Here is a 22,892-nt window from a genome sequence, read left to right on the forward strand (position 1 = left end):
ATGCAAGCTCAGTATGAGAAAAAATTTACAAGCCTTCCTTTGTCCTTGCTCAGGAAGTGTTTCCAGCAGACTAAATGTGAGTTTTTCTTAATAATGCCCACAAGGTTTAACCCTATATTAATGTAGCCTTTTTTTCTTATTAAGGCTGTGTCTACATTACCACCTTCCTTCAAAGGAAGGATGGTAATTAGGGTGTTGGGAGTTTACTAATGAAGTGCTGCCGTGCATAGGCAGTACTTCATTAAGCAAATCATCCTCCCCCCCGCCCCCCAGCACCTGCAGCAACTTAGAAGTTTTAAACTTCAAAGTACCAGCACGTGTCTAGCCACGGCTCACCTGCCGGTACTTCGAAGTTGCCCTGGGGGGGAATTTGCACTGCAGCACTTCATTAATAAACTCCCAACAGCCTGATTACCATCCTTCCTTTGAAGGAAGGTGGTAGTGTAGACAAGCCCTAAAAGTTTTTAGCTTAATAAACTTAAAAATTTTGTTCTACTATAACTAACTTAAAGGCTGGGTCTACACTAGAGAGTTTTGTCGACAGCAGGGACCTTCTGTCAACATAACTCAGGGAGCAGCTACACACACAGAGCATTCTGTTGACAGAGTCTGGACAGAGCTCTGCATTTGCCTCAACAGTATTATCCCTCAAAAATTTGAGGCAAAACAATCCATCGACAGGTTACTGTCGAGAGAAGTGCAGTAAATAGATACTTGCGTCAACAGAGAGGACTTCCAGTTGCTGGGCAGCCCTCTTTGCAGAGCTACCTTTCTATTTGCTTGCACAAGAGGGCAGTGCAGTCTGGCAGGTCTCTGTTGACAGAGCAAGTTGTGTGTAGATGCAAGATGTGTGTAGATCTGTTGACAGAGGTTCTGTTGAGAATTACCTGTCGACAGTAACATTTGGTCAAAAGATGCTTCTAGTGTAGACATAACCGAAGTGTATATTTTGGATGGTCTTTCATATATACAATAACTTTTCAGACGTAGTATTGTTTTACTGAAAAAAAGATGCTGCAGTGAAGAAGCATTAAAACTACTGCACATAACATTTTAATGTCTAGAATACTCACCCATTTGTTTGGTCTTCAGTTAGTGTCTAAGCAAGCTCAGGCACACAATACTATAAGTGTAACATATACTTCAATTTTGTTTGTAACAGAGGAAGAAGAAAAGCATACAGAAGGCACTGTAACAGAGGAAGAAGAAAAGCATACAGAAGACACTGTGGCAGCTGAACCTCAGGAAACAGGTTTGTGTAGTAACTCTTCTGCAATAAATCTCTTCACTCCTAATTGTTTTATTGGCTATTTCTATTGTGAAATTTAAGGGCTGTGACTGTTGTGAAATGGAATTTTGTTCTATAAATTATAATATGAACTAAATTCACATTTCTGTGTCCAGATTTGTTCTACAGCTGTTAATGATGTTATAGTGCTTGCTATTTTTGAAGCTTTTAGTGGGTTGTCATGTTACCAAACAGTGAAGCTGAATGACAGTGGGTAAATATTTTGGCTTTAAATATGTAAGGAGATAAAAACGGTCATACTGAGTCAGACCACTGGTTCGTCTAGCTCAGAATCCTGTCTTCCAAAAGTGGCCTATGGCAAATGAGTCAGAGGGAATGAACAGAACAGGACAACTGAGTGATCCATTCTCTTGTATCCAGGCTGAGGTTCTCATAGTAAAATACAGTAAAACAATTTTATATTTAAATATATATGACTAAGTGAAATGTATCCATTAGTACAAAAGTGTTTGACCGCTGTTCATGAACATATCAAAACACAAACTAAGTCCAGTGTCCTCTCTACAGGCCCCTAGCAAAAGCCCCCTTCTCTACACAAACCTGAAAAATACTGTTTTCAGAAGGGTATTTTGAAAGAGTATATATATTAAATAGTTACTACTAAAACGACTCATGTAGGATTATTTAAGAGTTTTTAAACAAAACTCATTATATATAATTGCTGCAAAATTTGATTTTCAGATGTTCCTATTGAAGCAGAGAATTACTCACATGATGATCTAGTAGGTAAGCACATTTTTAGTGTGTTATCTTTTTATCTTTTAATCTTTTAATAAGATTAAGCCATGTACAGCTGGAAAATTTAGGAAAAAAATTGTGTGTGTGTGTGTGTGCGCGCGCGCGCTCGCTCAAGTATTATTACTTGAATTTACTTTTTGTTTCTGAAGTAATAGCCTTACCTTGGTCGGGTTAAATCCTGAGGCCATTTATCATTGTGTTAACAGGAAAGAACTTGGAGTCCTATTCTAATTATTTTAATATGAATAAGAAACATTTACTGTAATAAAAATGAGCTGTTTGACTGCTAAAGAGGTAAAAATGTATGTACTTGAAAGCAGCGTATTTTTAGTCGAATTTCGAGGTCCTGGATTGGGAAAGAGACCTTTTTTGACATGCTTCTTTGAGTATTTTTGTCTTAATCATGAATTAAACAGACCAGCACAGTAAGTCCATTACCTCCATTCGTTATCTGGAGAGAGTGTTGTGTACTGTTCCACATCTATAAATATGCTTCACCTCCTCAGAACTCAGAACATTTTGTAATTTACTTCTATGAAAAGGAGCATGTTTTTTGTTCCTTTGTCACTGTTCAAAAAAGCGAATCATATGCACGCACTTCCTCTGGGTCCTGCTTTCAGAATTCAATATTGGACATTAACAGTTTTTCTTTTAAAATGGAGTAGACAAGCTGTCAGAGTACAGTGCGGAATTTCACGGAAGACGATGGTTAGACCTTGCAGTTGAGAAGAAGAACAGATGTGCCCATCTGATTCTGGGGTGCTCTTGGGGGCCTCCCCAGCATAATTTTACTCAGCCTTTTGGTAATGAGTGGTCTCATTTCTGACACCCTCCCTGGGCTACTTGGAATCTCTGAAGTGTTTGTGTTGTGGCTGTATCCCTGGCCATGTCTTGGAGTATCCCCTTCATTAGAGCTTGTCTTGGCATCCTCAAAAAGCAATCTAAGGAGTGTCCTGCACTGTATCTGTGCTGTAGGAATCTGCCTTTGTCAGGCTTTGAGGCTTTTAAGGTCCATTTATGCCACATCAAGCTTTTCACCTGGCACACAGGGGCTGCAGTAGAGGTGAACATCTGATCTATTATCTTTCTTTTTTGTTGTCATGTTTCCTGTCTCTGCTGGGTACAAATCTGTTTTTTCAGTCTTTGATCAATCCAGTGGAGTTTTAGACATAGGCATAACAGAATTTTTCAAGTTTTTGTTTGTCTTCAAATGCAAAATAGTCTGTCTTTATTTCCTGGTACAAGACAGAAATAGGCTTATCCTTATTCAGTTCTTAACAAGTGCTATTTAGAGATGTTGAACATACACTAGTCATTATTTAGCCTTATTCCCATTGTTCTTTCAATTAATTTTTTATCTTCACACTGGAGGATATCTTACATTATATCTGGTGTCTCAGGTATGTCACATGCAGGCTATATTTCCGGTTGAAGTGTTCACTATACTACAGACACAAAAAGCAGTCCAGTAGCACTTTAAAGACTAACAGAATAATTTATTAGGTGATGAGGTTTCGTGGGACAGACTGAATGTAGTGCCTTGCATGTTACTATTCACTATACTACTTTTGAATGCCCTGTATTCTTAAATGCAGTGTAATTCTGTTCCATTATTGGGTGTGTTGGTGGCTCAGTGGTAAAATTCTCACCTGCTGTTCAAGGTATCTGCATTTGTTTGACTTTTGGTCAGTGCAGGAAAGGTTGTGGTAGTGAAAGATCCAAGAACCCCATGCTGTGACTTCTTACAGATCACAGCAGTGAAATGTTTTGTGAGAATAAACTATATGTTTGTAATTGTGCATAATCCCATATTGTCTCTGATGTTTATCTAATAAATGTATTATTAATCCTGGCATGGTACATGCCACTGCTTATGACATGATAGCAGCACTGATAAGAAATTTGTCTAGAAATGTGGTTTAGTTAATAATTGTTTCAGAAAAAAAGTTTTATAAACTGAATAAGATGTAGCTGATGAATATCTTTGACAGTAGTGAATTCAGTAAAGATGGTATCCAGATTCGGTATGTTTTTGTTTTGAGGCAGCAACCTTAGTCCAAGGAAAGATACTTGTTGTCAAGACTGATTTGTTCCAAGGAAATGTTTATACTTCAGCACAAATGCAGTATTGTATGGTAGTACAAATAATAAAGAAACTAACATTTTATGGCTGTAGTGCAGTTAGTCCGTAATTTTCAAAGTAGAGAATTGTCCTACTTGTGTGATGTTCTTCAGACTGGTACAAAATGTAGTAAAGTTACTCTGTTTGATTTGCAGTTTTGAGGCTGAATTCAAATGCCCGTAATCAACCCAAATTTTGTTGAGTTTCGATCTTGATAGATGGCATTCTTGTAATTTAGTATTACGCCTGATGTGATTTCTGTCTCATAGTCATGTGGTAGCAAATGTTTCCAATATTTGCTCAAAGTTAAATGGCATGTGTGAAATACTCTGCATAGTTCCACATGTGTAACTCTGTAATCTCTACTTCTGTTAACAAAAACATGAATGGATCATGTGGCAGAACTGGACCCAGTTGTTTACAGAATGTTCCGTATGCTCTGGTTTAAAGAGAGCCTTTAAGACTGTTAAGGATTTTCATAACCCACGTAGGGACTGGCTCAGAGGTAGGCTGCAGCATCGTTCCCTGCCAACATGGGAGTCTGTTGTGGGCTTTTTTTTTTTGGTCTAGTGAATCTGGAGAAATTGTGCTTTGGTACCAATGTAGAAAATTCTAGAGGTTAAAACAGTTTGACTCTGTTTGGGCTCGTTAAGTACCACATTTTTAAGATAACACTTCCAGCCTGCGTCTTAAAGTATGAAGAATGTTTTGTCAGTATTACCCAAGTGGTTTAGCAGAGCAAACATGCTTTAGTACCTAACAGCGACAGGATTCCATCTCTACACTATTTGCCTCTATTATATTTTTATTCATTAAAGTAACTGAAGAATGAAGAGTAGTTTAGATGAAAGAGTGAAAGACATTTACCATCCTTTTAAGTGAGCCTAAATTGATTTGCATGCAGGGATTTAGAAATATATGGTGTAAGTGAAAAGGTCCAAATCTTCATACTTCTTGAAGAAGTGTAATTGCTTTAGTACTTGATAGTTAGTGTTTTAACTAATATCCGAGGCGGGACATTCTGTCCCCATTGGTGCCTCGGTGCTGGAGAATGACTGGCTCCCCAGGCTTTAAGAGTTGTTCAAAATGCAACAAACGTCTCTCCAAAACTGACCGCCCCCCCCCCCCCCCCCCCGCCATTCAGCCTGTTTGATTTGCTTGGGGGAAGGACACTTGTAGGATCGCTGTCCCATTTGTAAGGCCTTTAAGCCCAGAACTTGGAAAGATAGGGCCCAACACCTTGAAGTTCTCTTAATGGAGGTGGCTTGTAAGCCTCAAGGGTCTCCTGCAGGAGTGGAGAGTGTAGCCTCCATGATGCAAAGTGCACTGGCTCCTAAGGACTCCCAGCCGAAGGACTCCCAGTACTGAGAGCAGGTACAGGCACTGTCGCCTTCTCGGAGCCATAGGACTCAATCTCCACTACTCATGAAGAGGAGGAGGCAGGAGAGGCATCGCTTGCTGAAGTGAAAGCGGGGTGGCCTCAAGTCCGAGGGTCTGGCATGTACTGCTGAAGGGCAGGAGGTGCATCCGTTGAAGCCGATGCAGAGCAGGAGCCTTCAGGCACTGGACTCGCCCTCAACGCCAGAGGCATTCCAAGCGGTACAAGGACTTCTGCAGATGACTGGGCCGGGTCCTTCTCCGTCTATGGAGGACAGGTGCCGTAGCACTGAAACGGTGTGATCAGAGTTCACGGACGTGACACCAGAGCCAACCCGTGAACTCATGTCAGCGCCAACACCATATTCCGTGCCGAGCGCTCTGGTGCCAACCCAACATACTGTGGACCAGTTTCAGGTGACCTATCCTTCAGCACCATCCTTGGCACGCATGACATCGGTGCTGACTCCCATGGCTGCACTGTGGTCATCTGCCTCCGAATCTGTGTCAGAGTCGGACTCCTACTCGAGCTCCGGACGGAGCAGGAGCTTGAGAAGGTGACACCGTAGCCGACACAGGCACCGTAGTCATTGCTCGGACGATACAGGTTAGCCATCAGCTTCAGAGGCAATTCAGTAGTGGCTCTTGTGGACCCTGTGGACATTCCATGAGGCACAGGACCAGGCTGTTGGAGTGCCTTTAATGGTGCCAGGGGCCCCACGAATCCCGTGCTTGGCAATGTCAGTGTCCCCACCACTGGAAACAAAGACACGAAAAGTACAGAAATGTAAAAATGAAGAATTTGAATAGATGACTCTTAAACTATATAATTACTTACATTATATCTACACATAATTTATGTAACCTACACTTAGTGCAAAGACTGTGTTTAGTTGTGCAACAGCATCTTTAAATAGATATGTGGCACAACAGATAATGCATCCAACTACAGATCAATGTAGTAAGAAAAGCCAAAAAAGATTTTGAGGAACAGCTAGCCAAAAATTCAAAAAATGATAGTAAAATGTTTTTTAAATACATTAGAAGCAGGAAGCCTGCTAAAAAAGCAGTGGGGCCCTTGGACGATAAAGATATAAAAGGAGCGATCAAGGAAGACAGTGCCATTGCGGAGCGATTAAATGATTTCTTTGCTTCAGTCTTCATGGCTGAGGATGTTACAGAGGTTCCTAAATCTGAGCCAGCCTTTTTAGGTGACAAATCTGAGGAACTCTCCCAGATTGAAGTGACATTAGAGGAGGTTTTGGAGTTAATTGATAAGCTAAATAGCAACAAGTCTCCAGGACCAGACGGTATTCACCCAAGGGTTCTGAAAAAACTCAAATGTGAAATTGCGGAGTTATTAACAGTGGTTTGTAACATATCCTTTAAATCCGCTTCGGTACCCAGTGACTGGAAGATGGCCAATATAACGCCAATATTTAAAAAAGGCTCTAGAGGAGACCCTGGCAATTATAGACCGATAAGTCTAACATCAGTACCAGGCAAATTAGTAGAAACAATAGTAAAGAATAAAATTGCAAGGCACGTAGAAGAGCACGAATTGTTGGGCAAAAGTCAGCATGGTTTCTGCAGAGGGAAGTCGTGTCTAACTAATCTATTAGAATTCTTTGAAGGGGTTAATAAACATGCGGACAAGGGGCACCCAGTGCACATAATATACCTAGATTTCCAGAAAGCCTTTGACACGGTCCCACACCAAAGGTTTTTATGTAAATTAGGTGGTCATGGGATAGGAGGAAAGATCCTTTCGTGGATCGGGAATTGGTTAAAAGACAGAAAACAAAGGGTTGGAATAAATGGTAAATTTTCACATTGGAGGGGGGTAGCTAGTGGTGTTCCCCAGGGGTCAGTCCTTGGACCGATCCTGTTCAACTTGTTCATCAATGATCTAGAAAATGAGGTAAGCAGTGAGGTGGCAAAGTTTGCAGATGACACCAAGTTGTTCAGGACAGTCAAAAGCAAAAGGGATTGTGAAGAACTACAAAAAGATCTCAGCAAACTGAGTGATTGGGCAGCAAAATGGCAAATGAAATTTAATGAGACTAAGTGTAAGGTAATGCACATTGGAAAAAATAACCCAAATTACACGTACAACATGATGGGGTCAAATTTAGCTACGACAGATCAGGAAAGGGATCTTGGAGTTATAGTGGATAGTTCTCTGAAGACTTCCACGCAGTGTGCAGCGGCAGTTAGTAAAGCAAATAGGATGTTAGGAATTATTAAAAAAGGGATAGATAATAAGACAAAAGATATCATACTTCCCCTATATAAAACTATGGTACGCCCACATCTTGAGTACTGTGTGCAGATGTGGTCTCCTCACCTCAAAAAAGATATATTGGCATTAGAAAAAGTTCAGAAAAGGGCGACTAAGATGATTAGGGGGTTTGGAACGGGTCCCATATGGTGAGAGGCTAGAGAGACTGGGACTTTTCAGTATGGAAAAGAGGCGATTGAGGGGCAATATGATCGAGGTATATAAAATCATGAATGGTGTGGAGAAAGTGAATATAGAAAAATTATTTACCTTTTCCCATAATACAAGAACTAGGGGACACCAAATGAAATTGATGGGTAGTAGGTTCAAAACTAATAAAAGGAAATTTTTCTTCACACAGCACACAGTCAACCTGTGGAACTCCTTGCCGGAGGAGGCTGTGAAGGCTAGGACTCTGTTAGGGTTAGAGCTCGATAAATTTTTGCAGGTTAGGTCCATAAATGGCTATTAGCCAGGGGTAAAGTATGGTGCCCTAGCCTTCAGTACCAGAGCAGGAGATGGATGGCAGGAGATAAATCACTTGATCGTTGTCTTCTGTTCTCCTTCTCTGGGGCACCTGGCATTGGCCACTGTTGGCAGACGGGATACTGGGCTGGATGGACCTTTGGTCTGACCCAATATGGCCATTCTTATGTTCTTATCGGGAATTTGCAGGTCATTGAAGACTGTTGGCAGTTTTTCAAAGGGACATTACTTAGTGCTCAAGAGCAAACCATTCTTCTACATTGGAAGGATAGGAAGTATGGCAGGAGACCAGAATGGCTTAACAAGGAGATCTTGAGTGACCTTAAAATCAAAAAGGAATTGTGTAAAAAGTGGAAACTAAGTTAAAGTACAAAAGAGGAATATTAACAAATAAAACAGGAATATAGGGACAAAATTAGAAAGGCAACAGCACAAAACTAACTTACTCTACCTTGAAGTATGAAGGGAAACAAGAAATCATTTTACAAGTATATTAGAAGCAAGAGGAAAGCCAAGGACAGGGTAGGCCCATTGCTTAATGGAGAGGAGAACCAAGAGAAAAAGTGGAAATGACAGAGGTACTTAATGATGTCTTTGGTTCAGTCTTCACCAAAAAGTATGATGGAGACTCGATGCCTAACATAGTGAATGCTAGTTGTAATGAGTAGGTCAAAAAATTAAAATAGGGAAGAAAAAATATTGCCTGGAAAAATTAGATATATTCAGGTCACCAGGCCTTGATGGATTGCATCCTAGATTACTTAAGGAGCTGATAGATAAATCATGGAAGTCAGGAGAATTCCAGAAGACTGGAAAAGCGTAAATATAGTGTCCATCTATGAAAAGGGAAATAAGGACAACAGGAAATTAGACCAGTCAGCTTAAATTCACTGCCAGTAAAAATGATGGAACAAATAATTAAGGAATCCATCTGCAAACATCTGGAAGATGATAAGGTGATAGGTAACAGTCATCATGGATTTGTGAAGAATAAATCATGTCAAACAACCTGACAGCTTTCTTTGATAAGATAACAAGCCTTGTGGATCAAGGGGAAGTGGTGGATGTGGTATACCTGGACTTTAATAAGGCATTTGATAAACCACTGCACAACCTTTTTATCAGTAAACTAGGAAGATGCAACCTAGATGGGCTTATTATCACGTGGGTGTGTAACTAGTTGAATGACCATTCTCAGGGAGTAGTTATTAACAGTTCATAATCACGCTGGAAGGAATAACAACTGGGGTTCCACATCAGTCAATTTTGGGGCCAGTTTTGTTTAATATCTTCATCAGTGATTTACCTTTCTGAGGCGGAGTGCCAAAATTTGATCTTTTTGACCTCTGTGAAAGATGTGGAGCAATTGGAGAGCGTCCAGAGAAGAACAACTAAAATGATTAAAGGTCTCGAAAATGACTTAAGATTAAAATAATTGTGTTTGTTTAGTTTGGAAAAGAGAAAGCTAAGAGAGGACATGATAGCAGTTTTCAAGTACCTAATGGGTGTTACAAGGAGGAGGAAGAAAATTTATTCTTAGCCTCTCATGATAGAATAAGAAGCAACGGACTTAAATTGCAGCAAGGGAGGCTTAGATTTGATATTAGGAAAAATCAGGATGGTTAAGTAGTGGAATAAATTGCCTAGGATGGTTGTAGAATCTACGTCATTGGAGATGTTTACAAACAGGTTAGGTAAATATCTAACGGGGATGCTATATATGGTGCTTGGTCCTGCTGTAAGGGCAGGGAACTGCGCTTGATGGTCTTGAGGTCCCTTCCAGTTCTAGTATTCTGTGGTTCTATGATAACAGCCAGTGAAATTCAGTCTTTCTTTATGAGGTGGGAAAAAAACACAAATGAAAAATAAAATTAGAATCTATGAAAGCAGTTAATTTTTAATGCCAGAAGAGTGTGACTATCTAGTCCAGTGATGCTCAAACTTTTGCTCCTGTGCCCCACCACTTACTTGTGAGGGGAATGTGTTCGTTCCCTGCATTTACCTCTGGGAGCTGGGCTAGGTGATACATCATCCTTGCCCCGAAGGAGGTTGACCAGTTTCCACTTCACTCTCCTAGGTGGACTCCCTACAGTTTAGAGGCCACTGAATTTGTCAGTCCTTTAAAACAAAGGTCAGAGAACGTCCCAAAATTTTGAATCAAAATTCCCTATTTCCTATTCAAAACTATTCACCAGGCCCTCCTTAGAGTAATACTGTGCCACCCTGGTAGAGCAGTTCAGTGCGAATTTCCTTTGGTAATTTAAAACTGTATTAGGTGATGCAATAGAAGTAGCCATACAATTCAATATGATCCATTCAGTTGGTTCCTATAAGTATCTTCAGGAAGGTTGGTTGCTTAATATTTATTATATTTGATCTGCTTTTGGGGAAACTGAGATCCAAGAAATTTCACAGGCATATTGTTAAGTGTGTAGGGTTGGCTTGCAGATACAAGGCCAGATTCTCACTGTCTAAATCTGTGCAGTTTTGCTGAAGTTAACTTGACAGACTTGCACCAGCTGAAGATCTGACCTGTCATGTGTGAGGCCTCTGAACAGAGGTGTGTGTAGGAGATTAGATGTGGGGAGCTTCTGGATAGTGGGACCGAGGGAAGAGGGTTATGATAGTGTTTGGGTATATTGAAGTTCTGGTTAGATATTACATACAGATTTTGGATAAAGGAAGCCCAATGGAAAATTCTGCAGGGCAACATAGCACAATAATACTTCACAGACATACACTGATGTTCAAAGCTACACAGAATAATTGCTAAATATTTTGTATGACAGTGCACAAAACTTGAAGCCCCGCTATTGATAACTGTGAGGTGGATTATAAACACATTTCATTTAGTTATCGGGAATAAACTTAACACTGTTCCACTTAAAAATAGTTGGAAAAGCATGAGACTTGTGAATGAAGAAAATCTGAACAACCACGATGTTGTCCCTGTAATTTTACCTGCCCTCCTCAATGATTGAAAATTAGCAGTTTTAAGGTCTGGAAAACTGTTTTTAATATTGATAATAAAATATATAACTGCCCTAGACTGCCAAATTTGATGTTCAGAGGTAAGTAATATTCTTTGGAGATAAGTGGGACCTATGATTTTGCATGTTGTCCATCAAGAAATCTTCCGTTAGGAAGGATGTAAAACCAAATGCCTAGCAATTCTACCTCCCCAAAATAGCTTTGAAAATTGCAGATTTTGGAATTTTTAAATAACTGGTGAGGCTTTTGTAAAGATGGTTACTCTTACACTCAAATTTATGGGGACAAGCTATATCAATAAATGCACCAGTATACTGGTATAACTGAGCCTAAGCTAGGGGACTGTCACTGTAACTGTTTTGGTTTCTTGACCGATACAATTAAAGTAATGCAGAGGTAGCCATGTTAGTCTGTATCCTAACAAAACAGCAGTCATGCAGCACTTTAAAGAGTAACAAAATAATTTATTTGGTGATGTGCTTTCGTGGGATGGACCCACTTCTTCAGAGCAGTTAAATAATTAAAGAAGTGTAAGATGTTACCCAATTCTGAGGGTCTCCAAATGGTCAGTAGTTTTTATAGTGTGTTGTTTACCAAATACACAACACATCTTACATGAAAGGTTAAATGTGGCAAGGACAGAGGGGAGTGTAACGGAGTTAAGGTTATTCTGTATTTACATGCTAGCCAAACTTTCCCTAGCTTTCTAATTTTTAAAACTTCAGATATTCTTGAAATTTTTTCCTCTTATGTTTTTGTCCTGTATATACACCATTAAATTCAGTTTAACATGTGGTTGAAATCCCTTTCTCCCCGTCCCAGCTTTTTCCCTTTCACCTGTCATTGATTTTTAAAAATATAAAATTGTGTTTGGACATAGCCCTGATTTCCTTTGCGAGTTAAACTAAGCACTGTATAGTCAAACATCTGTTCTTCCAATTAGTACTTAAAATTTGGTACTCCCCATCTTCTACAGCAACTTTGTAATTATTCTGTAGGTGGTCTAGCTGCCGGGAATGATAGTTTTTTCCAAATTAACAACCTTGCTACAAAGTTGCATTTTTAGCATGTAGAGTTGATTTTTTTAAATTGTGTTTTGGTTGGTCCTTTAATTTAGATTTCCCCTTATTTTTTCAGATACTTAAAGCTTCAAAAAGACTGTTCCTACAGCAGGAGGACCAGCCCTAACCATACGCTACACAAGTGGAGCAGATGGTTGTAATAGATCTCATCATGTAATTACTGAGCAGTTCAGGATCTTGGGAAATGAACACTAAAATATTATAAATGGGTTTTAGCCAACTGTAATTTTATTACTTTTTTTAACGTTTAGTTGTTTAAATTCACATTCCTGTTTAACTTTTTTGTCAAATTTAGTGCATTCATTTGTTTTTTTCTCTTTCTTCCCTTTTTGTGACAGCTATGTGTTCAACATGAATTTTAGATATGCTATTGAAGCAGTTTAGTATTCTATTTATGGCAGAGCATCAATTGATTTTGCAGATTTTAATATATATATATATACATATACATATATATATATATATATATATATATATATATATTTATTTTTGTTGGACATACAGTAAAATATTGGGAGCATATTGGACGACCAATGTGAAAACATAATAATGAATTTAAAACCTGTTACTACTAATGTAACATGAGCTAACTATTTTTATTGGAAACACTAATGAGACATTGAACTGTGAAGTTTCAATTTCTATCTGTCTGCACTGATATTATGTCAAGTTACACTAGATGAGCTTCAAATCATTTTAAAATTCTGCAGTGTGTAAAACATACACGTCTAATTCAAAACACTATGTAGCTAGAATATTAAATGACTTTTTTTCCTTTATGTAAAAATTAAAACTCATTATTTTATGCTCATTTGGATTTAAAACTAAAGAACCTCAAGACTTCATAGCAGTCTGGTAGGAAGACAGGGTACATATTGGCACATAGTATACAATGTGGGTCAGTTTGGGCTTAATAAGACATACCTTATATTGCCCAGAGCGCTGATTAATATCAAAGATAGAATTTAAGGAGTGTGATGCTCAGTTGACTATTTGGAAAGGGGGAAACTAAACAGATTTACCTAGAACACCTGATTTTAGATTTAAAAGCTGATCCTGTCAGATAATAATGTTTATCTAAAAATAAAGTTTGAAGGTTTAATATTGTAAATACAGAAACAGTTTTAATGACTCAACTCAATTTAATTTAGATTTTGAATGAATGAGATTTTAGTTGGGCTGAAATGTTGTCTATCTCTTGTATGCTGCTGTTCCACAACTTTAGAGCCATCATTTTTTCATTCTTGGGCCTTCTTGTGTTCCTTTTTGACTCAGAAATCATTGCTGTGATTGAAATATTGTAAAGTCTTTTATGGGAACTAGAGAAAATAAAATACACGTCATTTTAAAATAGAGTATCCGTACAATAAGAGGTTGTGTTTTAGCTGACAGGGATATATATAACACTGTTCTGAGAGTTTTTTTTTTTTTTTTTTTTTTTTTTACTGATACAGCCATAGGAAAGGACATGTATGCTTGTTTATTGTGTAGGATTCCAAACGCTTTGATTTTCATGCGCAGAACAAAGGTAGAATATTCCCCAAAGTGATTTTTTACACTTTTCAGGTTAGCAATAATCTTCTTAAACTGTGATGTGTGGGTTGAGGCAAAGTATGTTGTTCTTCTTGGTGTAAAATTCTCAATGATTGTGAATTGTAAAGCAATACATTTTACAAAGCCATATTTTGTAGCAGACTTGGGAATAAAATTTAAGACGTGAAAGAGAAGAACAAACTTTACTTCATTCTTCTGTAATATAAAGTCTGTAGAATTATGGGACTATGAGAATGTGCTGTGCTGTGATCAAATTTTAAACACTATAATTGAGTAATTTTATAAGCTTCTTGTTTACAAAAGTGTGCCAAGCTGGGAATGGTCAAGGGGATCTTGCAAAAATGTATTTCTTCTGTTTTAACATTATCTGCAATAAAACACAGAAGAATATCTTTGCTTTGGCAGTGTCTTTATTTTGAACTCTTCAAGTGCAAAAATCTGTTCTCTGTTGGTCTTTCAGTAGCAGCTTATCTCCTCTTCTAATTAATATCCCCAATCTGTCATTTAATGTACAGGGAGACAAAACTCTAACAGGATATAGTCTTTATTTTGGTTCTAGGGGAGCGAAGATGAAGTGACAGTAATGTTCTGAGGATATTGTCTACTAGAACATTCCTGCATGTTTACTTTGCTTTTGAAGCTTGTCTGTCCAGTTCTGGAGCCATTTGGTTGGCCAAAATTTGGTCTGCAATGTTTTTTTCCTTTGGATTTAGAAGGGATGACATTTTGCTTACTGAAATATGCTTGTGTTTGGCAAAAAGGTCACATATTCAATGTAAATTTTCTAGAGGATAGTTGTGCTAATAGTTCATATTTTGATTTAGAACTGTGAAGTAGATGATGTGCCCATGCCATTTTGAGTAAAATTTATGTAAACATCTGGTACACCTCCCTGTTTCTCTAACAACCATATGTTCTAATGTAGACTGGAATGTTTCTGGTTAAAAGGTTCTAAGTGGGCACATCTGTACCCTTACCCGTGTTTTTCCATGCCTGCCCTGCTGTGCCCTTGAAGGCCATGGATTCTTACAGTTGTCTGTCTTTTCAGTGGCGTTAGGAAAACACAACAACCAGTTTGGGAAAATAATCCATTAAATGAAATGGGTCACTTTAACAAATAATATGTATTAAAGTTGAAAAAAATTACACTTCTTTGAATGATTGCTCATGCCCCTTCCAAGTTCGGGGTGCACTCCCAGTTGCCGAAAGCTTTGTGCCATAGCCAGTAGCCATAGGGTTGGTACAGTGCCCCATGGAGTGGTGCCAATATGGTGACCAATATATGCACTGCCTGTCATTCCTCTGTTCCCCCCAGCACACTCAGTTCCTTCTTGCCACACTGCTGGTCATTGGAGCTCTTGCTTTCTCTGCTCATTGCTTTATCTAATAGCCTATTGTAGTGTAAATGGTTCTTGAAGTAGTATAAATAGCTTTCGTACTTGATAGTTAGTGTTTTAACTAATAGCTGATGTGGGGCTTTCCGTCCCCCAGTGCTGAGGCACCAAGGGGAATTCTGACTCCCCAGGCTTTTAGACTTGTTCAAAATGGGGCAAATGTATGCCCCAAAGTGACCCCCCATTCAGTTTGATTTGCTTGGGAAAAGGACACTTTTATAATCGCTGTCCAATTTGTAAGGCCTTAAGCCCAGACCTTTGAAAGATAGGGCCCAATGTCTTAAATTCCTCTTAATGGAGGCGGCTATTAAGCCTCGAGTCTCCAGCATGAACGGAGAGTGAAGCCTCCTTGATGCAAAGTGCACCAGCACCATCAACTGCAGTGCCGCCTAAGGACTCCTGGCACCGAGAGCAGGTACAGGCACTGTCGCCTTCTCGTCAACATAGGAGTCAATCTCCAGTGCCAATGAAGAGGAGAAGGCATGAGAGGCATCGCTCACAGAAGTCAAAGTGGGGCAGCCTCAAGTCCAAGGCTCTGGCACACATTGCTGAAAGGCAGGAGACATGTCTGTTGAAGCCAGTGCAGAGTGGGAGCCCTCAGGCACTGGACTTGCCCTGAATGCCGGAGGCATTTCGAGCGGCGCAAGGGCTTCTGCAGATGACGGTGCCGGGTACTTCTCCATCTATGGAGGACAGGTGCCGTAGCACTGAAATGAAGCAATCAGGGTTCATGGACATGACACTGGCACCAACCCCTGCGCTCGCATCGACGCTGGCACTAACAGCATATTGGGTGCCGAGAGCTCTGGTGCTCACCCAGCAGAAAAATAGAGAAGCTAAACACTTGGACCTCCATGAGAGGAAGGTCTATTCAACGAAGGATTGCAATTAAGAGAAGTGCTAAGTACTCCCCTTGGGAGGGTGGTGGCAGGGTAGGAGATAGATGTATGTGTGTGTCAGTTTTTTAATTCTTTAGCATGAAGATGTCAGTTAAAAGCATGTGTGAAGTTGAGGCTTTGTGACTAAGATAATTGTACAAACACATGACAGTTACATTTGTGCATGCATGGTTATAGCAAGCATTTTCCCTTGCCTAGTAGACCTATAGCTTTTCAATATTTGGACATATGAATTTTTCCCTTTTTGGTTAATATGATAACTAGTAGTTTGAAGATTTTTATAATTTAATTAGAGGCAAATCATTCTCACACTCCACCAGGTTTAATTATTTTACTAATTGGTTAACAATATTGACATGAACCCTGTAATGTGTAACGGAAATCAAAAGAATTGAGCTATCTAGACATACTGAAGTAACATCATTAACAGTAAAGATAGCTCCACATACTACTCCTGCATTTGGCACATGCACAGATTTCTGCTTCCTCAGATTTTTTTGAACTATTTTTTTTATATGCTACAGATCATTCCAGGTTAGAATTTCTAAGAAGTTTTATAAAAATGAGGCAAACTTCTAAAGATATAATGTGTTGAAAATGTAGCTGTAGCTTATTTATTTTTTATCAGATCTCAGCTCAGAAATTTTTAAATTCCTTTGTTTTTGTAGTTCTGTCTGAGATTTGCCTTTTAGTGTTGTGGGAAGACTTGCCGTGTATGTTAGTGAGAAATTCTATGAATATGGTAAACAGACATGTTCCATAGATTTCTCTGACATGTACTTTCCGGCTGAGCTGTTCTCCTAGGAAATGTTTTGTCAGTATAAAACTATGCAAAATGTAATAAATATATCACAGATAAAGTGTTCATAAACCTTTAAATGACTAAGAAGCCTAAGTTCCATTTTTCAAAACTGACTTTGGCACTGAGGATCCTGTGCCTGAGCGAAAACTATCAAGGCTTAAACATGTTTGAACATTTCGTCGAGCACAAGTGAACAGGTAAAATTAAGAAAAGACAACAGAACTCATAGGTACAAAGATATTCAGACATTTGGTGGCTGCAGAATCTAGAAGAATTATGTATGATTTAATATGTGTGTGGGAATGAGGAGCTTCTAATTTGGGATAATGTCACTGATAGCAATCTTTGGTTTAATAATAAGCTACATAAAGCAATATACTACCCAAGCATTTTTGATTAAAATTACTTAAGTGAAAGTATTCTGCCATCAAATCCTATGAAAAGTTTTTACTGTAACTATCTCCTTTCTATAGGTATGTATTTATCAGTGATGAGTTTAGAATCATAGAATCATAGAAGAGTAGGACTGGAAGCGACCTCGAGAGGCCATCGAGTCCAGCCCCCTGCCCTCATGGCAGGACCAAGCACTTTCTAGACCATCCCTGAAAGCCATCTATCTAACCTCTTCTTAAATAGCTCCAGTGATGGAGATTCTACCACCTCCCTTGGCAATTCGTTCCAGTGTTTGATCACCCTGACAGTTAGGAACTTTTTCCTAATGTCCAACCTGAACCTCCCCTGCTGCAATTTCAGTCCATTGCCTCTTGTTCTATCCTCAGAGGCAAGGAAGAACAAGTTCCCTCCCTCTACCTTATGACACCCTTTTAAATACCTGAAAACTCCTATCATGTCCCCCCTTAATCTTCTCTTTTCCAAACTAAACAAGCCCAATTCTTTCAGCCTTTCTTCATAGGTCATGTTCTCTAGACCTTTGATCATTCTCGTTGCTCTCCTCTGGACCCTCTCCAATTTCTCCACATCCTTCCTGAACTGCGGTGCCCAGAACTGGACACAATACTCCAGCTGAGGCCTAACCAGCGCAGAATAGAGCGGGAGAATGACTTCTCGTGTCTTGTTCACAACACACCTGTTAATGCATCCTAGAATCATGTTTGCCTTTTTTGCAACAGCATCACACTGTTGACTCATATTTAGCTTGTGGTCCACTATAACCCCTAGATCCCTTTCTGCTGTACTCATTCCTAGGCAGTCCTTTCCCATTCTGTATGTGTGACACTGATTGTTCCTTCCTAAGTGGAGCACTTTGCATTTGTCCTTATTAAACTTCATCCTGTTTACCTCAGCCCATTTCTCCAATTTATCCAGATCCTTTTGAATTATGACCCTATCCTCCAAAGAAGTTGCAGTCCCTCCCAACTTGGTATCATCTGCAAACGTAATAAGTGTCCTTGGTATGTCAATATCTAAATCGTTAATGAAGATATTGAACAGAACCGGTCCCAAAACAGACCCCTGCGGAACCCCACTAGTTATACTTTTCCAGCCGGATTGAAAACCATTAATAACTACTCTCGGTACGGTTATCCAGCCAGTTGTTCACCCACCTTATAGTAGCCCCATCTAAGTTGTATTTGCATAGTTTATTGATAAGTATATTATGTGAGACAGTGTCAAATGCTTTACTGAAGTCTAGGTATACCACATCCACCGCTTCTCCCTTATCCACAAGACTCGTTATTCTATCAAAGAAAGCTATTAGATTGGTTTGACATGATCTGTTTTTAACAAAGCCATGCTGGCTGTTCCCTAGCACCTTACCACCTTCCAAATGCTTGCAGATGATTTCTTTAATTACCTGCTCCGTTATCTTTCCTGGCACAGAAGTTAAGCTGACTGGCCTGTAGTTTCCCGGGTTATTCTTGTTCCCCTTTTTATAAATGGATACTATATTTGCCCTTTTCCAGTCTTCTGGAATCTCTCCCGTCTCCCACGATTTACCAAAAATGCTTGCTAAAGGCTCAGATACCTCTTCTATCAGCTCCTTGAGTATTCGAGGGTGCATTTCATCAGGCCCTGGTGATTTGCAGACATCTGATTTTTCTAAGTAAATTTTAATTTGTTCTTTTCTTATTTCAACTTCTAAGCCTACTCCTTTTCCACTAGCATTCTCCATGTCAGGCATTCCTTCAGATTTCTCAGTGAAGACCGAAACAAAGAAATCATTAAACATCTCTGCCATTTCCAAATTCCCTGTTACTGTTCCTCCCTCCTCACTGACCAATGGCCCTACCTTCTCCTTAGTCTTCCTCTTGTTACCAATGTATTTGTAAAAAGCCTTCTTGTTTCCCTTTGTGCTTGTAGCTAGTTTGAGCTCATTTTGTGCCTTAGCCTTTCTAATCTTGCTCCTGCATGCTCGTGTTGTTTGCCTATATTCGTCCTTTGTAATTTGTCCTAGTTTCCATTTCTTATACGATTCCTTTTTTATTTTGAGATCATGCGAGATCTCCTGGTTAAGCCAAGGCAGTCTTTTGCCATGTTTTCTATCTTTCCTACACAGTGGGATAGCTTGCTTTTGGGCCCTTAATAATGTCCCTTTGAAAAACTGCCAACTCTCCTCAGCCGTTTTTCCCCTCAGTTTAGCTTTCCATGGGACCTTACCTACCAGCTATCTGAGTTTACCAAAATCTGCCTTCCTGAAATCCATTATCTCTATTGTACTGTTTTCCCTTCTACCCTTCCTTAGAATTGTGAACTCTATGATTTCATGATCACTTTTACCCAAGCATCCTTCCATTTTCAAATTCTCAATAATTTCCTCCCTATTTGTTAAAATTAAATCTAGAACAGCTTTCCTTCTGGTAGCTTTTTCAACCTTTTGGAAAAAAAAGTTGTCTGCAATGCAATCCAAGAATTTATTGGACAGTCTGTCCCCTGCTGTATTAGTTTCCCAACATATACCTGGATAGTTGAAGTCCCCCATCACCACCAAATTCTGGGCCCTGGATGATTTTGTTAGCTGTTTAAAGAGAGCCTCATCCACCTCTTCCACCTGGCTAGGGGGCCTGTAGTAGACTCCTAGTAGGACCGCATCCTTGTTTTTTAATCCTCTGAGTCTAACCCAGAGACTTTCAACCCGTCCATCTCCTACATCCATCTCCACCTCTGTCCAAGTGTGTACATTTTTAATGTACAAGGCAACACCTCCTCCCTTCTTTCCCTTCCTGTCCTTCCTAAGCAGGCTGTACCCTTCAATACCAACATTCCAATCATGAGTATTATCCCACCAAGTTTCTGTGATGCCAACGATATCATAGTTGTATTCATTTATTAGTGCTTCCAATTCTTCTTGCTTATTTCCCATACTACTTGCATTTGTATTTGTATTTCTTGCATTTTGTTTGTTTTGTTTGTACTGTTCTTCACTAATGCTATGCTTATGATATTTTATTTTTATCTTCTAGGAAAAAGTAAAGAAACTGAACGGGAACAAAAAGGAAAAGGTAAATATCTATTATCTTAAGAAATACTAAAGTTACTTCACATTGGAATGCAAAGTTATACCTTCTGGAAACTAGTAACAGAGAGAAAGCCGTGCTAGTCTATATACTTTCAAAACAAAAAAGCAGTCCAGTAGCACTTTAAAGACTAACAAAATAATTTATTAGGTGAGCTTTCGTGGGACAGACCCACTTCTTCAGACCATAGCCATACCAGAACAGACTCAATGTTTAAGGCACAGAAAACCAAAAATAGTAATCAAGGTTGACAAGTCAGACAAAAAATGATCAAGGTGAGCAAATCAGAGAGTAGAGAGGTGGGGGAGGGGGAGGGAAGTCAAGAATTAGATTAAGCCAAGTATGCAGAAATCCCCTATAATGACCCATAAAATTCACATCCCAGTTCAAACCACGTGTTAATGTGTCGAATTTGAATATAAAAGAGAGTTCAGCAGCCTCTTTCAAGACTGTTGTGAAAATTCCTCTTCAGTAAAACACAGACTTTTAAGTCATTAACAGAATGGCCCTCTCCATTAAAATGTTGGCTGACTGGTTTGTGGATCAGGAGTGTGTTTATGTCTGTTTTGTGCCCATTAACTCTTGGTCTAAGAGAGTTTGAAGTCCGTCCAGCTACTCCAAGATAGGCCCAAAAAAGCCAAGAATAGAACATGACTGGTCATTACCTACAGCCCCAACTCAAACCACTGCAACACATCATTAAAGACTACAACCTGTCCTTAATCAGGATGCCACACTTCAGAAGGCCCTAGGTGACAGGCCTGTTCTCTCCTAAAGACAACCTCCCAACCTTATGAGGATTCTCACCAACAGCCATCACTGGACCTAATCAGGCACATTCTCATGTTGCTCAACTAACATCATATATGCCATCATGTGCCAACAATGCCCAGATGCTTTATATAGAATTTTCTGGGTCATTATAGGGGCTCTTTTGCATACTTGACTTAATCTAATTCTTGACTCCCCCGCCGCCCTTCTACTCTCTGATTTGCTCACCTTGATAATTTTTTTTTCTGATTTGTCAACCTTGATTACTATTTTTGGTTCTCTGTGCCTTTAAATATTGAGTCTGTTCTGGTGTGGCTATGATCTGAAGAAGTGGGTCTGTCCCACGAAAGCTCACCTAATAAATTATTTTGTTAGTCCTTAAAGTGCTACTTCACTGCTCCCCCGCCACTTCTGGAAAACTGGATGTTTTTCCACTAGTTTTTGCTAGTTAGTATGCATGTATTCTTAAAGAACCTGAGAGCTGTGCTCTGTCTCATGAAATCTTACTAATTGCTCTCATACATATGATACAAATTATGGAATCACTGATAAGTCCCTCTTGACAAAGAGTGAAGCACACAAACAAGGTTGCATGGTGGGAGCTGCTACTGCTTCAGCCCATGCCCTGGTTGTTCTGTAGATAAGCAAACTACCAGGCACAATTAAAATTGCTGTGTTCTTGTAACATGGCTAAGCAAGTACCTTTGTCCTCCTGGGAGAAGAGTTATGTATTCTCTGTATGGTGTGAATTTTCCAGAAGAAATATTTTAGAAGTGTTTTAGTGAGTTTTGAAAATAAGAATTGGGGCAGGAACAGTCTTTGTCCTGTGTTTGTACAGCGCCTAGTGCTACTTTGTTGGTCTATGATTAGGATTCCTGACTGCTATCAGAATGTGTATACATTAGTGTTATGACCACTGATTTTTGAGAAAGCATTAAAATTAAACATGCTACCTAAATAGTATTTCCATATCTAAATAGGCATGGAAGTAGGAGCAAGGAATTTCCCTTTCCATTTCTGAACTCCCATTTCTGTCCCTTAAAGGTCATGGTATTGTTCCTTAAATTTGAATGTGGTTTGGGATTGAATATTTTTCATCCTCTGCCTTAGACCAGTGAACAAGTGGGGAGCAAGAGTTCCACATTTAAGTTGTAAAGAAGGAAATATTTTGGCGATTGACTGATTTAAAGTTATTTGAAGCTGCTTATGAATTTGGAATAATAGAATTGGTCTGAAGGAGATGAATCACTAGACAGAGTGGAAACGATGCTGGCAAAGTTATATACTAACGGTAAAAGCTTTTATCCTATGGATCTCTTGTGTCATCACCAAACATAGAGTGTACGTGCCAGTGAATCTAAAATCTTTGGTACAGGAGATATGGATATTTGTGCAGCAATATAGAACATAATTAAAGCATGGCTGCATTGGTTAATACAGTGGTAATCTGGTATGAACTAAATGATATGCTAGGTTCAGAAATTTAATTATTATCATGTACGTGCATTCAATCAAGAAAAGTGGAGTATATCATTTGGAAAATTGGTGTGTGCCTTAAATGGACACCAGATGGTGCTATGAACAGCTCTCATTCTACTTTCAGTCATTTG

The 22,892-nt window shown here is 39.2% G+C and overlaps 1 protein-coding gene across 8 annotated transcripts in view; it reads left to right on the forward strand.

Moving 5' to 3' along the window:
• The window catches only part of ASPH (aspartate beta-hydroxylase), a 196,066-nt gene that overhangs the window by 97,698 nt on the left and 75,476 nt on the right, over nucleotides 1–22,892 (forward strand). For all 8 annotated transcript variants that reach the window (XM_074987144.1, XM_074987139.1, XM_074987146.1 and 5 more), the window contains 3 exons: nucleotides 1,163–1,252; nucleotides 1,991–2,035; nucleotides 20,458–20,496. In XM_074987144.1, the coding sequence (XP_074843245.1) occupies nucleotides 1,163–1,252; nucleotides 1,991–2,035; nucleotides 20,458–20,496 (174 nt within the window). The remainder of the gene's footprint in view (nucleotides 1–1,162; nucleotides 1,253–1,990; nucleotides 2,036–20,457; nucleotides 20,497–22,892) is intronic.

This window comes from Carettochelys insculpta, chromosome 2 (genome assembly GCF_033958435.1).
Source record: "Carettochelys insculpta isolate YL-2023 chromosome 2, ASM3395843v1, whole genome shotgun sequence".
Lineage (NCBI taxonomy): Eukaryota > Metazoa > Chordata > Testudines > Carettochelyidae > Carettochelys > Carettochelys insculpta.